Raw genomic sequence first — 19,141 nt, 5'->3', positions numbered from 1 at the left:
GCTGAATTCTCTTAGCTTTTGCTTGTCTGTAAAGCTTTTGATTTCTCTGTTGAATCTGAATGAGATCCTTGCTGGGTAGAGTAATCTTGGTTGTAGGTTTTTCCCTTTCATCACTTTAAGTATATCCTGCCACTCCCTCTGGCCTGCAGAATTTCTGCTGAAAAGTCAGTTGAAATAACCTTCTGGGGATTTCCTTGTATGTTATTTGTTGATTTCCCTTGCTGTTTTTAATATTTTTTCTTTGAATTTAAATTTTGTTAGTTTGATTAATATGTGTCTCAGCTATATTTTTCCTTGGGTTTATCCTATATGGGACTCTGTGCTTCCTGGACTTGGGTGGCTATTTCCTTCCCCATGTCAGGGAAGTTTTTGACTATAATCTCTTCAAATATTTTCTCAAACCCTTTCTCTTTCTTTTCTTCTTCTGGGGTCCCTGTAATTCAAATGTTGGTGCGTTTAACATTGTTCCAGATGTCTCTGAGATTGTCCTCATTTCTTTTCATTCTTTTTTCTTTCTTCTGCTCCTCCACAGTTATTTCCACCATTCCATCTTCAGGCTCACTTATTTGCTCCAGATTTGCTATATTTTCTGCCTTAGTTATTCTGCTATTGATTCCTTCCAGTGTATTTTTCATTTCAGTTATTGTGTTGTTCATCACTTTTTGTTTGTTCTTTAGTTCTTCTAGGTCCTTGTTAAACATTTCTTGTATTTTCTTGATCTGTGCCTCCATTCTATTTCCGAGATTTGGGATCATCTTTACTATCATTACTCTGAATTCTTTTTCAGGTAGATTGCCTATTTCCTCTTCATTTATTTGGTCTTGTAGGTTTTTACCTTGCTCCTTCTTCTGTAACATATATTTTTGTTGTCTCATTTTTTTGATGGGTGGGGCTGCATCCTGTCTTGCTGGTTGTTTGGCCTGAGGCATCCAGCACTGGAGTTTGCAGGCAGTTGGGTGGAGCCGGGTTTTGGTGCTGCGATGAGGACCTCCAGGAGAGCTCACACCGAGTAATATTCTCTGGGCCTGAAGTTCTCTGTTAGTCCAGGGGTTTGGACTCAGTGCTTCTCTCACAGGAGCTCAGGCCCAACCCCCGGCCTGGGAACCAAGACCCCACCGCAAGCCACACAGTGCCACACAAAAAAACAAGAAATGGGCAACAAACAAAAAGGAGCAGAACAATAACAAAGAATAAAAAATAAAATAAAGTTACAAAAATAAAACATATATTAGAAAAAACAAAAATAAGAATGAAACAAGAACAAAACAGGACCACAACAGAAAAAAAAAAAAAAGGCCAGAAGAGGCTCTGGGGGGCAGGGCTTAGGCTCAGGACCTCTGCGGCCAGAGGCAACCCTGGAGGGCAGAGTTTCAGGCCTGGGGCCAAGCAGGCGGGGGAGCCGCTGGCTGCGTTCCCCTCCGATTCCTCAACCCCCCGAAGGTCTCTCCCTGTCCGCGCTGATTCCCTCGCCGTGAGTGGGCCCTTCCGAGCGTGGGAACCCCTCCCCTCCCCCACATTGTGCTTTCTTGATTCTAGGACACATCTTTTTCACATTTACCATTTTGAGAATTGGGTGGATATTTCAACATATTACAATGTTTGGTGCACATATAATATAAGGTTTCCCTTTTCCCCTTCCCAAAGTCATACTTGTAATTGATGGCGCATCTTACAATTGATGCTGACCTCCTGACCCTACGATCAAGCTTAACGTTATAAAAGAAAGACACCTAGACACCGTGTGGCTCTTAGCGTGATACACAGCACCATATATGAGCAGCCCTGCCACGGAAACTGGACTGGAATCTGGACCCCATCCAGCCTCTACATCTAACTTCCGTTTATAGAAAATACAGGGGGACAGAGAGATACGTTAATGACACCCTGGAAATGCAAGCTACAAAATCCAGACTCGAGAAGCTCCATAAAATAAACAATGCAGCTTCTTTGACAAACAAACCTCGACGTTGAAAAACGGTATGGAGGGACTGCAGATTAAGAGCTGCAACAAAGGCAATATGGGGACCTTGTCTGGATCCTAATTTGTACAAATCAACTGTAAAAAAAACTTTACGAGGTGACTGGGGAAATGTGAACGCTGCATACTGTTACCTTGAAGCAACTGAAAACAGCATTGTGGTTATGTTTAAAAAAATCCATATATATGGATATAATGTCTGATAACAATGCAAGATATGTGTGTGCTGGCGGCGGGGGGAGGGTGGAATGAAAGAAGATTGGGCCTGTGTTGATAAAATTTTAAAAAATTATTGGAGTTGTCTTAGACAACTCTCTTAGAAAGAGCCAATGATAATTTGTTTAATTTGCCTTCTTGTAGAGTCTAAGCTCCAAGGGGAGAGGGAGCGATTGGGCCTGCCCTCTTCCCCACGACCACCAGCACAGTGTGTAGCATGTAGGAAAAGCTCAGTGAGTATTTACTAAACGGAAGACTGCTGCTCCAGACCACCCAGTCTCCAATTCAGATGTGCTCACAAAGCTCGTCTGAAGCTTAGAACACATTTTTTTTTTTTTTTTTTTTTTTGCGGTACGTGGGCCTCTCACCGTTGTGGCCTCTCCTGCTGCGGAGCACAGGCTCCGGACGCGCAGGTTCAGCGGCCATGGCTCACAGGCCCAGCCGCCCCGCGGCATGTGGGATCTTCCCGGACCGGGGCACGAACCCGTGTCCCCTGCATCGGCAGGTGGACTCTCAACCACTGTGCCACCAGGGAAGCCCATGTTTTTGAATAGAATAAATATTTAGGAACATAGCAAAGTTTCCAATTATACAAAAGACTGCCTCTAACAGGATTTCAATGACTGCCCTCCCCAACTCCAAGTTATAATGTTAATTTTAAGGGAAAAGGGAGTCTGAATTTCAATGTGCGATACCAGGCACGGACTAGAGCCTGGTATCAGGATTAGAAATAGGTGGCAGCTGAAGGAATGGGGAAGGCAGAGGGCTCCTGCAGCCAGGCAACTAAAGGCTTCTGTCTTGCATAAAGGCGCTCTCCTTACCACAGGTTCTAACAAGGGAATGCGTTTCTCTAGGGCCATCAATGAACAGATCCTTAGAACGGTAAAAGATTCCTTTAAGGAAGTAAAAAGTGATAAGGGATTGGAGATGAAGACTGAGGCTGGTCTACCACCACCTGGAACTGCAGAAGTTGAAAACAGCTTCGGGTTTTGTTTGGCAAGAAAGAATTAGCCAATCCTTGAAAACTTGTTTTAAATGCCGGTTTCAGCTCTTTGGGGGCTGTGATTGTGACAATCGGATGTCCCTGTGATGTCAAATTCCTAAGGAAGGTAGATGTCAAAGTATTATTAGATTCAACCTCCCCCCACTGATTGTGAGAACAAGACTGAGACACAACAGCAAATCCACCTGAAGTTAGTTTACTTCATAATATGTCCAATTGTGCTTAAAAACCCAGGAAACTTGTGGGGAGAAATATAATCTGGGATATCCTTCTCCCAATCTCCATATTGTAAGATGCCTGTGAGTGTCAAACACTTGTTATTGTAATAACTATATGCCTGAGGCACCGGCCTGAGGGGAAATGTAGGTTTGGGACCCAGAGGGATCTTATATTAAGCTTCTATTTCCTCCTTGGTAAAACAGAGGCATTAACATATAGACTGTATATAAAGCACCCAGCACACCACCTGGCAGAGCAGACAGTCCACAATCAGCAACTGCTGTCAGCCTCACTGTAACTGTCGTCGTCAGCATCATTAGAAGCTGTACATCACCCTGTACCATTCTCCTTCTCAGAGGAAGAAACTCCAAGACAGACTTTTCTCCTTGACACTTTTAAATAATTTTTGGCATTCCTATTTTTGTCTTTAGCTTGTCCTTTATAAAAGATAAAGATAAAATCTGGAAACACCATTCCGAGAAGGGTCTGACCAACCTCAACTATGCTGGAATGATCACTTCTTGGACTGTTTATTAAGTCCCTCTGTATTGCCTTTTTGTTTGTTAAACAAGGACCCATCTACGGTCCAAATGCCTGTTCTCCTTTTCTGATCATCACGAGGTGTTTCTTCAATCTCTACTAAATGTTAGGCACTTTAAAAAGTAAAAAAGGAAAGGAACTGTATTACAGTATAAAATAGTCTCTTCACTAGAAGTCAAAGTACAGAGTAGTTTTAGCCAAGAAAAAAAGTATTTATTGTCATTTAATAAAAGTAATGAATGAAATGGCCTCCGTCATTACGAATGGCACCTTCATGGCAAGCAGGTGGGAAGAATCACAGCATCAGGGCCGGGGCCAGGGAGCAGAGGGGTCAAGGGTGACACTGACACAGCAGGTGCAGCTGCCGTCAGAGGACCTGGTGTGTGCGAGGCATCGCGTTAGGCCTTCGTTTAGCTCACAATAAACTTCCAAGATAAGTATTATTTCACTTTACAAAAGAGGGAATAGGCTATAAGTTCGTAGCCCAAGGTCCTACAGCTTACAAGTGTCAGAGGCTCAATTCCCACCCACGGCTGCCAGATGATAATATTCACATCTTCCTACCACCCCCTTTGGGCCAAGAGAGGATTCATTTCCCTGGAATGTACCATTCATGGAACCACGCACGGCACCAACCTGCCCAGAGACCTGGTGTTTAGATACCTACGTAGGAAATATGGAGAAGGACCAATTTAAAATGTGAAGTCAATTACCTGCTATACCCAAGAGTCAACCAGTTTCTCTAAGACACAGCAGACAAGTACGTACCATGATATCTGCTTCCCTTGTGGCGTATCGAAGGTTCGGATCTAGCCAGTACATCAGGGATTTAACCTGCTCAAAGTTCAGGAAGAGCAGGAACACCAGGAACAGGAAGTAGAGCACGCTGAGCCCTGAGGGAAACAGAAACATCCTCAAGTCGGGGAGAGAGCCGGTGTCAGACGCACAACACACACCGGGCTCAAACTGCTCATGGCCCAAAGCGCACACTGGTGCTGTAACATGGGCTGTGGAGACCCCTGTGACAAGCTGCTGGTCTTTCCTTTTTTTTTTTTTTTTTGCGGTACGCGGGCCTCTCACTGCTGTGGCCTCTCCCGTTGCGGAGCACAGGCTCCCAACGCGCAGGCTCAGCGGCCATGGCTCACGGGCCCAGCCGCTCCGCGGCATGTGGGATCTTCCCAGACCGGGGCGCGAACCCGCGTCCCCTGCATCGGCCGGCAGACTCTCAACCACTGCGCCACCAGGGAAGCCCTGGTCTTTCCTTTGATGAGAGTCTGACATATGGTCCTAGTTCAGACCGAGAGGAGTCAGTAACCCTCTCTGAGAAGAGGATGCCGACGCTCTCATCAGCATCAGGAGTGGCAGACCATGGGCGAGAGCGTGGAGGAGTAGGCGTGGCCTTCAGGCAGGCAGAGGCGAGCAGGCAGGTCCCTGCAATGAGGTCTAGGAGCCAGCACGTGGCTGGGTGCTGGCAAAGAGGGGCACGGAGCAAGGCGGCTATGAAGCGACGGTCAGGGCTCGGGGCCACGGCGAAGACTGCAGGCTTGATCTTAAGTCAAAGAAGGAGCACCTGGGCTTCCCTGGTGGCGCAGTGGGTGAGAGTCCGCCTGCCGATGCAGGGGACACGGGTTCGTGCCCCAGTCCGGGAAGATCCCACATGCTGCGGAGCGGCTGGGCCCGTGAGCCATGGCCGCTGAGCCTGTGCGTCCGGAGCCTGTGTTCCTCAATGCGAGAGGCCACAACAGTGAGAAGCCCGCGTACCGCAAAAAAAAAAGGAAAGAAGGAGCACCTGACGGGTTTCAAATGGGGAAATAAGATGATGTAGGTAACATTTCAGGAAGTGGACTCTGGTCACTGGCTGGCGAGTAGACCGGAGATGGGCGAAGCCAGGCAGACAGGCCAGTTTGGGGTAGGGACAGACAGGTGTGGAGGCAAGAGGTGGCCCAGGGTCACTCATCCCCATCTTACACCCCACCTCAGTCCCTGAGGGCATCACATCACTGTCACATCATGTCGTAATTGGTATCCTAATAATCACCCCATATCATTTAGAAAAGACAGTTAATAATCTACTTTAAGAAGGCAAAAGCCTGTAAAGACATTTTAGAAAGACTTGAGAACCAGCCACCAGTGGTGTTGTCACTTCTTTTCCTGCTAGAATGAAAATGCGTATGTAGGACATCTAGACGCTGTGATATAAATGACCTTGGACCACAGTACCCCAGCCAAAGTGGGCTGGCACCATTCCCAGGGAGCTGCTCCAGAGGAGAGAATGTCCGTGGCTGAAATTCTCCATAGTGGCTATAGCACAGGCCTTCAGAAGGGGCCTCTCCCGGTCCTCGGGGAGCTCGGGGGGCCTGAGAGTAGCACGGCTGACTCAGTCATGCATCCCGGGGCCCAGGGCTCAAGCTTATATGATTACCTTCTTATATATTAGGTACCAGCTACTTTTACAGATTTTCACTTCAAACACCCCCCACTACACCCTTCTGAAATAATTATTTTAAGACAGAAAGAAGGTGTTTGTGGAGCAGAAGGCTCTTAACCTAGAGTTCACAGTTGGTCTTCAACATCGCTGAAGCCCCGGATATAATACACAGAACTCTGTGTGTGTGTGTGTGTGTGTGTGTGTGTGTGTGAGAGAGAGAGAGAGAGAGAGAGCATGTGTGTACTGCGAAAGGGTCTATAGTTCTCATCAGGTTATCCAAGTGTTCCATGATCCCAGGGAAGAAATAAAACTGCTCATTACTCATCATGGACCATTTGAAATATGAAAAACTCAGGTGTAGCCAACTAGCTAAAAAGGACATAACTTCAAGCAGCAATATTAAGTTCATGAGCTATAAGTATAACGCACCCAGGACTGTCTTTTAAGACATGTAAATGAATCATGCACTTCTCTGCAAAAAAAAAAAAAAAAATCCTCCCATGACTTCCTCCTGCCCTTCCCAAGCTGTGTGGGGTCCCATCTGTGCCCAGCTCTGCCTCTCTCACTACTCCCAGGCCTGCTACCCTCCGGCCACACTGACTGGGGACACACACTTCTAGCTGGGGACCACTTTGACAGTCTTGCCTTAGCCTGGCCTTCCTCCCCGCATCTTTGCCTGGATCCTTCTTTACAGGCGGGTTTCTGCTTAAGCACACTTCCTTCAAGCCACCCCTCACCTGAAAGTGAAAGCGGCTACTTAGTCACTAGTGCCTCTTGTGGTTTTAATAAACTTCCTAGCGCTTCGGTGACATCAGCTATTTTTTGATTATTGATTTGTTTCACAGTGTGTTTGCTATAGCTGCCCTCCCTGCCGGGGGCCCCTCCACCTGCAGCCTCCGGGCCAGAGCAGCCGCCCACGCAGAAGGACTTGGTGAACACCTGCTGAGTGAACGACCAAGATTCATGACTAAATTCAAAGAGATTTGCCTATAATCTCTGAAGGGTGAAAAATAAACAAACTTGAGCCAAATGTCCATTTTTTGGTCCTTTTGCATAAGATTAAATTTTCTGAACCTTGTATAACTTATTTGACGATTATTTAGGTAAGATGAAGCCAATATCTGAAGTTCTGAAAATATGCTTTGAATCCACTCAGGTGGTTTTACTCTTTGGACTAGAAATCAAGTAACCATAAGAGATCCAACGTTTATATGAGATGCTTATCACTAAACCTTAGTTCAAATCAGGGCTCTTTGCTAAGACTTCTCTTTTTCTAAGCTCCTTCCCATTCACAACACTGGGGGGTTTGCTGGGGTTTCAGTCCCTCCTGGATGCTGATGAGACAAACGTGCTCACACGATGCACGTGAGCTTGCACCAGCGAATAGCAACGTCAGGAAGAACAAGCCACATTCCCTCGTGTCAAATCCTGTGCATTAACAGACAACAGCATGGGGGCGGGGTGGTGACAGGGGTAGGGGTGGGGGCTTGAAACAGTTCACGTGTATGAGAATTTCAGCTGTCACCAGCACTTTTTTGTGGCAGAGCATTTTAATAAAAAATTGATATCAGGAACACCAAAAAGTAAAAAGTTATTAAGTTTTACAGTAGAGTGGTAAGGAAAACTGCTATAATATACAGAAAAAGATTTGCTTCAAGTAGAATGGATTTTTAAACCGACTAATGGGTAACTCACCGAAAACCATGCGCCACAAGGCCGGATGAGGTCGAGTAAACGGACCTGCAGAGATAACATTACAAGGTCAGACAGACTGCTTTCAAACCAAGACTAAAACAAAGACAGTGATGCTGATCTCCACAGAGATAAAGGGTTAAAAAAAGCTCTCCACTGTTAAATTTTTTTTTCTACATAAACACTCTGGGGTCAAAGTCTAAGTTGAAATGTTTTATCCACATTGTAACAACCACTCCCCACAATTGTAACAGGCATCAATCTCAACAGAGGCTTTTTTTCTTTTTTTAAGCTTAACTCAGATCATAATTTCCCGTGGACACAATGTTATAACAGCGAGTAGGTCACCAGGCCAGCCTTTAACTGTATGTAATACTTACTGGACATTAACAAGAAACCTCACAGTCCCCCAGGAGCTACTGGACATCGTGTGTGTGTGTGTGTGTGTGTGTGTGTGTGTGTGTGTGTGTGTGAGAGAGAGAGAGAGAGAGAGAGAGAGAGAGAGAGAGAGAGAGCGAGCGAGAGCGAGAGAGAGACAGAAAGAGAGCGGACACTGAGGGGCTCTGACAGTAAAAGAGAGAAATACCGTGCCTGGAAAACAAGTGCAATGGGGAGTGACACTGAAAGCAAACTCTTGGAGCAGTGGAACACGCTGATGCAGGAGCTTTTGATCATGTCCTGTGGTAACAAAATACCTTTGACTAGCTCAGATACACAGAAGCAGATTCCATGGGAGGGAAACCAAAGTTTCACGGGATGAAATTTACTCTTACTACAAGTGATACAACAATACTCTGTCTTCTATCTTATTTCATTAAAAAAAAATAATAGAAGACGAACGCAAGTAAGCTGGGCCTTGATCTGTTAAACTGATTTACCACCAACTGAAGGGTTACAGCTCGCAAATATTGACCATTGTCCTAGAGGGCACCTGACCTATTTGGGGCTGCCCACGCCTTCCTGCACTTGGAGGATTTCTAGCATTGTGATCCCACATCTCCAGAAGAGATGTCAGAGCTGGCTGCACAGCTTCCTTATAAGCAGGTCCTGGTCCTTTCGTCGCACCCACGCCAGACAGCATCAGGAGCGGGTGACAGCGGAGGTAAGTGTGCAGAGCTCTCCCCTCCCTTTGGCCCAGGCCAGCAGGGACACTAGTGGGAGGTGGCACTCCTCACACTGATGAAGGTGGCACGGGCGACTGTGGCAGAGGCAGTTCCATTTAGAGTTCTCTGTACACGTGATGGTGGGACAGACTGTAGCCAAGGCTCACTCATTAGACCAGGCCTGGGTGATGTGCCGCCAGCTCCTAGAAGCTTAGCCTGGGGCCTGGTTTCCTAGCCCTCCTAGGATTCCTCCAGCCAGTCAGTCCATCACAGCTTCTGTTGCTTATGACCAGGAGTCTTCTCTGCAGCAAACGTTACATTGTAAATTTTATTCTGGGACTCATTCTAAAGGGCCCATCTCTTCTTAAAAAGACCACATTGAGGGCTTCCCTGGTGGCGCAGTGGTTGACAGTCCGCCTGCCGATGCAGGGGACACGGGTTCGTGCCCCGGTCCGGGAAGATCCCACATGCCGCGGAGCAGCTGGGCCTGTGAGCCATGGCTGCTGAGCCTGCGCGTCCGGAGCCTGTGCTCCGCAACGGGAGAGGCCCGCGTACCGCAAAAAAAAAAAAAAAAAAAAAAAAAAGACCACACTGAAACATTCTAACTGCTATCTTTGGATGAGTCAAGTTCATTTTAGTAATATCAGTTACAAGTACCTCCACCCTCCAAATCGATTCAGTTTCTGAGTTTAAATGAGGAGAGATCAGAAGATGAGTTAAGTTTGAGGGACTCTACTTTATCCAAAATAATATGGTGTCTGAGTTTTGGATGGCAAGTTGAGAGAGTTCAGATAAGTGAGGGATTTGTCTGAAAGTTTATCTGTGTCTGTTCGATTTCTGAGTTCTGACAGCAAAGGCTCAGACAGCACGGGACACCTGTATTCTTTTTAATCAGCTGTTTTCTCAAAAAAGGCACAGCAAAGCATAGAAAACAGAATCCCCTCCCAGGTAACATAACCTGGTTAAATTTCTTCACAAGTTATTGGAAAACTGATGGCTACATTTGTCATCTTTTAAGTAATTTTAATAGCTTGACTTGTCACCAGGAATGACTTGTCTTATGGTAGCAGTTTGGTTTGCAAGCATTACTTCATCCAAACTACTTTTTTTTTAACATCTTTATTGGAGTATAATTGCTTTGCAATGGTGTGTTAGTTTCTGCTTTATAACAAAGTGAATCAGCTATACATATACATACATCCCCATATCTCCTCCCTCTTGCATCTCCCTCCCACCCTCCCTATCCCACCCCTCTAGGTGGTCACAGAGCACTGAGCTGATCTCCCTGTGCTATGCAGCTGCTTCCCACTAGCTATCTTACTTTGTCCCAGCTTACCCTTCCCCCTCCCCGTGTCCTCAAGTCCATTCTCTACATCTGCGTCTTTATTCCCGTCCTGCCCCTAGGTTCTTCAGAACCTTTTTTTTTTTTTAGATTCCATATATATGTGTTAGTATACGGTATTTGTTTTTCTCTTTCTGACTTACTTCACTCTGTATGACCATCCAAACTATTGAATTAACCCCTCAGACATAACATGGGACCCCAGCTTTCTCTATGACTTCTTCTTACAAGGTGAAACTCTGAAATTTTATGATTATTTGGCTTGCAACAGAATTCCATGCCCAATCGGTACTTGGCAGTGGGGTGGTGAGAGGACCACCATCATTCCCATTTTATAGATAAAGACACTGGGGCATAAGGAACTCACCCAGGGCCACATGGCTCACAGGACTCCAGGTCTGAGAGCCCGTGTGCACTTTCCCATCAACTGTCAGAACGGGGCCAGCTTGGGAGGGGGCGGGGGGAGGGGAGGAGTTGACGGGCTGAGCCAGGACTGTCTCTGGGCCAGCAGAGGGGCAAGAGAGAGGCAAGCTAGTGAGTGGTGGTTAGCGCTGCCTCGATGTGGACTTGATAAGCAAGGTGAGGGAGAAGGCAGGGAACTGATACGCGTTCCCGAGCATCACAATCCACCAGCAGAAAGGCCTCCAAAGTCTTCGTCGGCCTTTGATTACTTTAAGAGCAGCCTTTGGAAAACAGAACTTGGCCCTTTCTTTCTTTTTTTTTTTTTTTTTGCGGTACACGGGCTTCTCACTGCTGCGGCCTCTCCCGTTGTGGACGCGCAGGCTCAGCGGCCACGGCTCACGGGCCCAGCCGCTCCGCGGCATGCGGGATCTTCCCGGACCGGGGCACGAACCCGTGTCCCCTGCATCGGCAGGCGGACTCTCAACCACTGCGCCACCAGGGAAGCCCTCGGCCCTTTCTTATATCTAACCCTAAGCAGTGTGCTCCAGAGTAAATAAGAGGATAGAGTGGTTCGGGAATTTGGGGTTTATGGGGCCTTAAGCTCTCCTTAACCTAACGGGTAACTACTTCAGCCCAAGGTATTCCTCTCTGTGCGGCTGTGATTCCAGAGACAGACACACGTTCCAGGGCCTGGAAAGAGCATTTTCATCTTACTGCACTGCAGGTTGGTTTTTAAAGGCTCATCTTGACTTGCTGCTACTGAATTGTTTCCTCTCTTCTCTAATATCCTATTTATACATCATCAATGTTTACTTCATAAATGTTTCGCATAAAATACAATTAAAAAAAAAGTCCTTTCTGCCTTGCATTTGATCTGAGGAAGGCTTCAGAAATCTGATGCGGTGAGTTTCAGGACAGACAGCAGAGCACCAAGGAGCTCTGTCCTGAACCAGGGAGAACAGATCACTGAGAACAGATCACTGGGCCCTTTTGCCTACAAAAGGCAAGATAAGGCCCTGGAATGTTAGGTGACCTTTCAGTTGCTACCTTTAAAACCCAATCCAGGCCTTACTTCAGTCATCCAATCTGTCCTCTTCTTTCTGAGAAGAAATTCTGAATGCTTTCATGTGGTATTTCCAGAAGTACATGCCTGTAGCTTTACTCACAAAGAGTAGCCTCTTCACCATCAAAGACAATAATATTGCTAAAAATACTATCTTGCTTTTTAAAATATCAAGGATGAGGCTGGCGTTTTCCTGTATGAGAAGCCTTGATACTTATGCTCACCAGGTCGCCCACACTTGATTACTCTGGTCAAGTCACCCTGAAAGCCTCCTACAGCATCCACCTGCCCAGGTGAGTATAGCCTTCCCGGAACATTTACCTCATCCCAGTACCTTCCCACAGGTCTTATTCCCCAGCAAACTATTTTCTCGGTGGTCTTCCTCTGGCCAGTGTTATGGCCAGGACATCAGTAGGAGTGACCCATCTGACGGTGGGCTTCTTGGCTATACTTTATTTCTTATTTGGTAAAAGCTGCCTGGAAGAGTCTGGGTCTTCAGTTCAGTTATGCAGGAGAGATGAGGAAGGTGTCTCAGGGTGGTGATGGAGAAGCAAGTGCTGGTTTTATTTACAAAGGTGGTTTTCTTACAAGGCACATTGAAAAATTACATGTTTTACTTTCTCATCAGTCCCTATGTCTAGAATACATCATTTTCAATCAGATATTAACAGCAAGTTTTATTTCAAAAGAAAATAGAAACCAAACGACTTTGCCTTGAGAAAGCAAGCATTTAAAACACTTCCTCTGAAGTCAAAACATAAGATCACAGCTTGACTAGCCAGCAACCTACTGTCATATCCACGAATAAGGAGTTCCAGGGATCAACCCTAGGGACGCAGGATCCTTTTAACCAAAGTCAAAAGCTGCGTCTTCGCAGCTGCACGTCTGTGCCTTTGGGTCCTCTCAGTCTGCCTCTTCTCTTTATTATCTCTTTTTCAGCTGTATGTGGTATAATTGACAAATGAAATCAGGAGATATTTGATTTGTATGATTTGAAAGTTTAAATTCCTCTAGGAAAAACCTAGAAAAGGTGAATAAAATTATCTCTAAGCAAATTGCAAACCAAAGAAAGAATTTTTCTACAAGAAAAAGTAGTGGAGTGGGAGACAGAGAATGGGGGGACATAGTACCTTTTTTTCCCTCATTTTTATCACCTTCATGTGTCAAGGAGATGTGATTTGCTCTATCTCAGCTCAGAGAAATCAGAAGAGGCCGAAGGAGAAAGGGAAGGATAAACGCAGGAAAATCAAGAAATATTAGTTATCTCACTCTCTTCAAAATACCTTGAAGAAGTGCTGAATGGTGCTACTCTTGCAGATGAGGAAAGGAAAAGAGAGGGCTAATCTGTGAACTTTTTTCCTGGCAGATTCATTCTTAATTCAACATATATTGATTGAGAGGACACTCTGGGCCGGGCACTGGGGGTACAGGGTAAGGCTGTGGTGGTTTGGGTCGGGGTGTGTGTCGGGGGGAAGGGCAGGAAGAGTCCATGGAGGCCCTCAGGAGCTGGAAAAGCACACAGAAGTCACCTGTTGAAAGAAATCTCACAGCCAGCTGGAGATGCAACAGGTTTCTAAATTTCACTCCAGTGACAGAGTGATGCAATTGTAATTACACTCCAATGACACAGTGGCATAGTTAAAATTACACTTACACTTGAGTGTCAGTTGCTATAAGGAGGTGGACGTGGCACTTAAAATATTTTTTTCAAGGGAACCAAAAGAGAGAGAATGGGAGAGAAGACAGCAGGAAAGAAGTGGGCGTAGGTAACTGACCCTCTCCCTCCAAGGTCTCCCCTCAGGGTCTCTCTCCATGTCTGTTTGTAGGACTGAAGGAAGGAACTCTAGACCTCACCCCGCCACTCACTCTGTTGACTGTCAAATGAAATTCTGAGTCTCCACTCCTCCCCCATGTAACTCAGGGGTAAATTCTAAGCCAATGGAGGTTATCCTGTTTCTCTTTTATTCTTTCAGTCAGTGAAGATCTACTAGAGATCTATGATGTGCCTCTGATGTCCTCCAGCCACTGTAAACGCCTGTCCTCAGGTCTGCTTGGAGCAGAGGCATGTGGCCTAAGCCTAATCAAAGAGGAGTGAGGGCAAGTGTGCTGGGGGGTTTCTAGAAAAGGCCTCTTCACTCTTAAAAAGATGCATGGGAAGACGTGACCTCCTCTTCTGTTGGACACTGTCTGTGACTACATTTCAGCAGTGCAGCAGCTGTCCCAAGACCACGAGGGCAGCAAAGCACAGGCATCTTGCTGAAAATGGTGGAGCAGAAACAGGTAAAGAACCTGGGTCTTCATGTGTCACTGAGCTGCTGAATTAGTCAACCCTGAACCACTCTATCTCAGAACTTCTTGTAATGTAAGAAAGCAAACATTTTATTTATACTTTAAGCCATTTTGAAAGGGGTTTCCTATTACTTGTGGCCAAAAGCATCCTGTTATAAACCTCATAGAGAAAGTCAAGGGCCTTCTTTGCTGTCTAGACTCTGTACAAAAAGAACCAGAGGGCCCCTCCTGTAGGAATTGATCGATTCTAGTACACAGAGAGCATACGTAAACTCACAGACATACGAGACATATGGACACAACCAAACTTAGGCCTATACTTAAACATTCAGGGCAGCCTTTACTAGGTCAAGGATAAATGCGTTTGAAGTTGCCAAAACAGAGCCATTCTGGGAATGCCATCCGCTGCGGGCACTTCCCCAAAACTGCCTTTCAAGGACAAGGCAAATGCTGGGCTCCATTGCTCCCATTCATTCCATTACTTAATTTGAGAATTTGTGCCAAGGGTGGGGAGAGAGGAAGAGAAGGTGACGAGACTGGAACAAGAAGAGTCGTGTCCGTTCCACTCGGTGAAGCATTCACCTAGCATCATGGCTCCTGAAAAGGCTGTAGTCTGAATGCCAGCTGGGGGTGGGGGGGCAGCCACATGCCCAGGAGTACCCTTTCCCAGTGCCTGCCAGCTCCCCCATCAAATATATGGCGCCCTCCAAGGCTACCCCCAATTTAAAAAATATTCAATAACAGCATTCTTTAACGTGGAAAACTTACAGTTTTACTAATCTGATGTAAAGTGTGAGCAAACGGCTCTTTACAGAACAAGGCTGACACTGTGTTTGCTTTGTACACGTGGCTGCAAGACAGTCCCTCCAAGCACTGCTTCCCTAACGTCCTTAGCCTTCCTGCACAGAATGCTGAATGGACTTTGTCCTTTTCTAAATCTGAGCCCTTGGTTTTGGTGGCGGAAGGTTCAGCTCAATCCGCGGGCTGACATTTGGGCTCCAGAGGAGCAAAGGCACAACCACCGCCGGGCGTGAGGTCCGAAGCACACTAGGCATGGGCCAACTCAGGCCCTAAGACTGAGCTCCTGGGAAAAAGAGAAGCCAGAGACTGACAGAGAGAAGCAGCAGCACAGGGAGACAGAAACATGTAGAAGACAGAGGCGAAACACCTCACGATGGGCCTCACATGAGAAAAGGCCAGGACTCGGCCGAGTACAGGAATGTGTGGGAGCCGGAGCCGTAACATCAGGCCGGCATCAGAGGCCGGGTGGCAGCTCAGCGGTGACTGATGGCCTTGGGTTAGGTTCCCGAGCCGTAAACGGAGCAGACTGAACTACATGAGCCCTGTGGGTCCTCCCCGCTTTGTGTGTATCACAAAGTCCGGGCAGACAGGATAAGAGAAGCATAAAACAGACAACTTTTATCTTTCCACGAGGAAAACAAAAGCCCAGTCCCATCATGAGAGACTCAGCCGGGTAAGTGGATATTGAAGATTAGATGTCTTCATGAAGAAAGACGAGGACAAATCAGCAGAAATCACGCAAAATGTCACGTCCAACAGATTTAATCCCCCAACCTGCAGGGCTTTGGGAACCTTAAGGAAAACAGCTGCTAATGAAGCCCCAAAGCCCAGCTCCTGCCAAAGCTCCGCAGAAGGGATTATCTGTAAAAAATCACGGCTATGGAGACACTGATCTCTGAGAATCCTCAAACTTCCAAAACGGCTCTCAGAAATAGCAAGTTTAAATTTTTCAAAAAGCAGAAAAGAAACCTTTGAAGCTGTGAAGAACTAGGAAGCAGTTAACACACAGTCAAGGAAAGCTGGAGGCTTGAAGAACACACATACCTTTGCATTGTTCAGCTTCCTGCACACGTACTATGTTCTGATTGACTGATTTAAAACTAAAAATTTATAAAAGGATGGTAGGGCACAGACAAGATGAGAAGTAGGAATAGAGGGCACAGAACAATAATGTTCATGGCATCAAGGGATGGCCGGGAAGTAAGCAGCAGAACTTCACAGGATACGGAAGGTAGAAGGCTGAGGGGGGTGACGGTGACCACTACCTGAACTGGCACCTACTCACCTTCCCTGGGGACTCTGGTGGCCACAGACCTTGTGTCGGTATCAAATCTGAGATGCAGCTCACCATCTCCTTTTTCTGGGCTGTATTCTTACTCCATCTTTGTAAGGCCAGGTTCTAGAGCTCAGGGGGACCACCCACAGCCTCTGGTATTTTCAGTGTGTATAAGAGGCTTGATGCCCCAAGTGGCCACTTAAGTTGCACTATAGCACAGCACCCTTGAAAGAAAGGATGGGCTCCATAAGGTCTAAGCTCTCCCTAAACCTAAAATCCTGAGAGTTTATGTGAAGGAAGTGGTAGGAAAAAGAAAGTTGGCAAATAGCTAGAAAAGCTTTTCAACACTGGGGACTTTTCCTAGAAAGAGAATGCCATAGCGACCAATCCCCCTTCATTCCATGATCTGTCTATATTTTGAATATTTTATCTTCATACTCCAATCACTCTGCATCATCAGAACTTTCATCATTGCGGAAAGGCCAAACTATGTTGGTCATACCTGCATAAGGTATGCAGGTGCTGGGCACTGAAGGTCTGCATCCTACCCCAAATTCATATGTTGAAATTCTAACCCTGAAGCTGAAGACTGTTGGACCTCCTGGACCCTACAGGGCCAAACCATAGAGCTACCTGTGAACATTTGCTATCCTTCAAGACATAGGAAGAAGGACTCCAAGGTGGCTCAGAGGTCATCTGGGCTGTCATTTCCACCACAGGGCCATGGGGGGAGGGGAGGAGGACTGCCTGCACCTTGGTTTCAAAGGGCAAGACCAACACCCGGCTCTGTTGGGCCAGGGGACCGGAGCGCTGGGGATTCGACCCCCACTGGGAAGGCTGTGGAGGCAGACTACTGCTCCAGTGGGTCTGGAAGGCAGAGCGTCAAGCCCAAGAGGATTATTCTCGAGCTTTGAGAGATACCCTAGAGTCTGCCTTCCTACGTTTTGGACTTGCCTGGGGCTTGCCACCCCTTCCTTCTTTCCTGTTTCTTCCTTTGGGAATGGGAATGACTACTCTGTGCCTGGCCCACTACTGTATTCTGTAAGCACAGAACTTGCTTGATTTCACAGGTTCACAGCTGGGGAAGAATTCTGCCACAGGATGAATCTTCTGCTGTTTTAAGCCGTTCAGTCTACGGTATCCTATTATAGAGGCCTATGCTAAGACAGAGGTTTTCATATCTTGAAAGGTTTTCACTAAAAAAAAAATAATAATAACAAAAATAAAAAAGGTAAAATTTAATCTAAAAGCTTGAGTGGTTAGAGAGCTAAATTCAGCGGCCAAATAACCTGGCTATCTAGAACAGTCCTTTCCCTGAAGGGTTCAGAATCATGGTTTTACTGGTTGGAATATTATGCTACCAGCAGAACCCACAAAAATACAGAACGAAATTCCACTGCCAACATTTTGGAAGTCCTAAAGGACTTGCCGTGTGTGATACTGTGATTTATAAGAAGTAAGCATTTGGTCATTGTTCCCTTTCTGGAACAGAATCCTAAACTCCTTGGAAGTTCCTAAGGGATGACAGTGAGAAGCGTCTTTTGTTATGTTAATGAGGTGACTTTTGGGAAGCCGCTCAGGATGGGGGTCAATGAAGCCAACAATGGGATTAGAGGGTAGGAAGCCTCAGTCCCACACCCCCTGAGCTCTGGGGAGCAGGGGGGGGCTGGCGGTTGAATCAATGGCCAAAGATTTCATCAATCATACCAACGTAATGAAACTTCCATAGGAAACTAAAGGGATAGGGTTTAGAAAGCTTCTGGGTTGGTGAGGGCGTGGAGATTTGGGGAGAGTGACGCGCCCGGAGAGGGCATGGACGCTGCTCGCCCCTTCCCACAGACTTTACCCTACGCATCTCTTCATCTGGCTTTTGATTAATATTCTCAGTCATCTAGTGAGCAAACTGGTTTCCTGAGTCCTGTGAGCTGTTCTAACAAATTAATCAAACCCAAGGAGGATTTGTAGCCGGTCGGTCAGAAGCACAGGTGACACCCTGCACTTGTGATTGGCATCTGCAGCGGGGGCAGCAGCAGCCTTGTGGGACTTAACCTGTGGAATCTGATGCTATCTCCAGGTAGACAGTGTCAGAATAGAGTAGCACTGTAGGACACCAAATTGGTGTTCAACTTGCTTGTTGGTGCAGGGACACCAAGCCACCGCCACACACACTGGAATTGGTATTAGGATCCTATCACCACAGTACAGCTTCAGACAACAATCAGTAACGTTCATAATGAGCTCCTAATATTACACATTATATTCTATGATGGGAGGATGGAGAAGCAGCACATCTTAAATCATCATATTTAAAACCTGAGCAGGGCCCATGGAGCATAACTCATAAAAAAAGACTGAAACAGTTACAAAATATCCTAAGTGTAAAAGAAACAGGAGGGACTTCCCTGGTGGTCCAGTGGTTAAGACTTCGCCTTCCAATGCAGGGAGTGTGGGTTCGATCCCTGGTTGGGGAGCATGCCTCACAGCCAAAAAACCAAAACATAAGACAGAAAGAAGCGATATTGTAAAAAATTCAATAAAGACTTTATAAAATGGTCTACATCAAAAAAACAAACAACAACAACAAAAAAACTTAAAAAAATAAAAGAAACAGGATATAAAAAGTGAGCGTTTAGAAATCACTCACAGAGAATAAATAGAGAATATTCCAGGGAGAAAGTACTAAAGGGGAATAAGAAAAATTAAAGCAACTCGTAAGGGACAATTCAGAGGAAAGGTATGAATCTCAAGTATGGCAAGATACCAAATTAGTTTTTAAACCAAGGCTTTTG

At 46.2% G+C, this 19,141-nt stretch overlaps 1 protein-coding gene across 2 annotated transcripts in view; it reads right to left on the bottom strand.

Moving 5' to 3' along the window:
* Window positions 1-19,141, bottom strand: part of PTDSS1 (phosphatidylserine synthase 1) — a 64,673-nt gene that overhangs the window by 33,142 nt on the left and 12,390 nt on the right. The window contains exons 3-5 of one of the 2 annotated variants that reach the window (XM_082858697.1): window positions 18,755-18,844; window positions 8,080-8,124; window positions 4,725-4,849 (exon numbers count right to left, since the gene is read on the bottom strand). In XM_082858697.1, the coding sequence (XP_082714823.1) occupies window positions 4,725-4,849; window positions 8,080-8,124; window positions 18,755-18,844 (260 nt within the window). The remainder of the gene's footprint in view (window positions 1-4,724; window positions 4,850-8,079; window positions 8,125-18,754; window positions 18,845-19,141) is intronic. The other variant, XM_082858696.1, reaches the window with a different exon arrangement.

Source organism: Leucopleurus acutus (assembly GCF_964270905.1).
Source record: "Leucopleurus acutus genome assembly, chromosome: 17".
NCBI lineage: Eukaryota > Metazoa > Chordata > Mammalia > Artiodactyla > Delphinidae > Leucopleurus > Leucopleurus acutus.
This window is presented reverse-complemented; position numbering and strand designations above follow the sequence as displayed.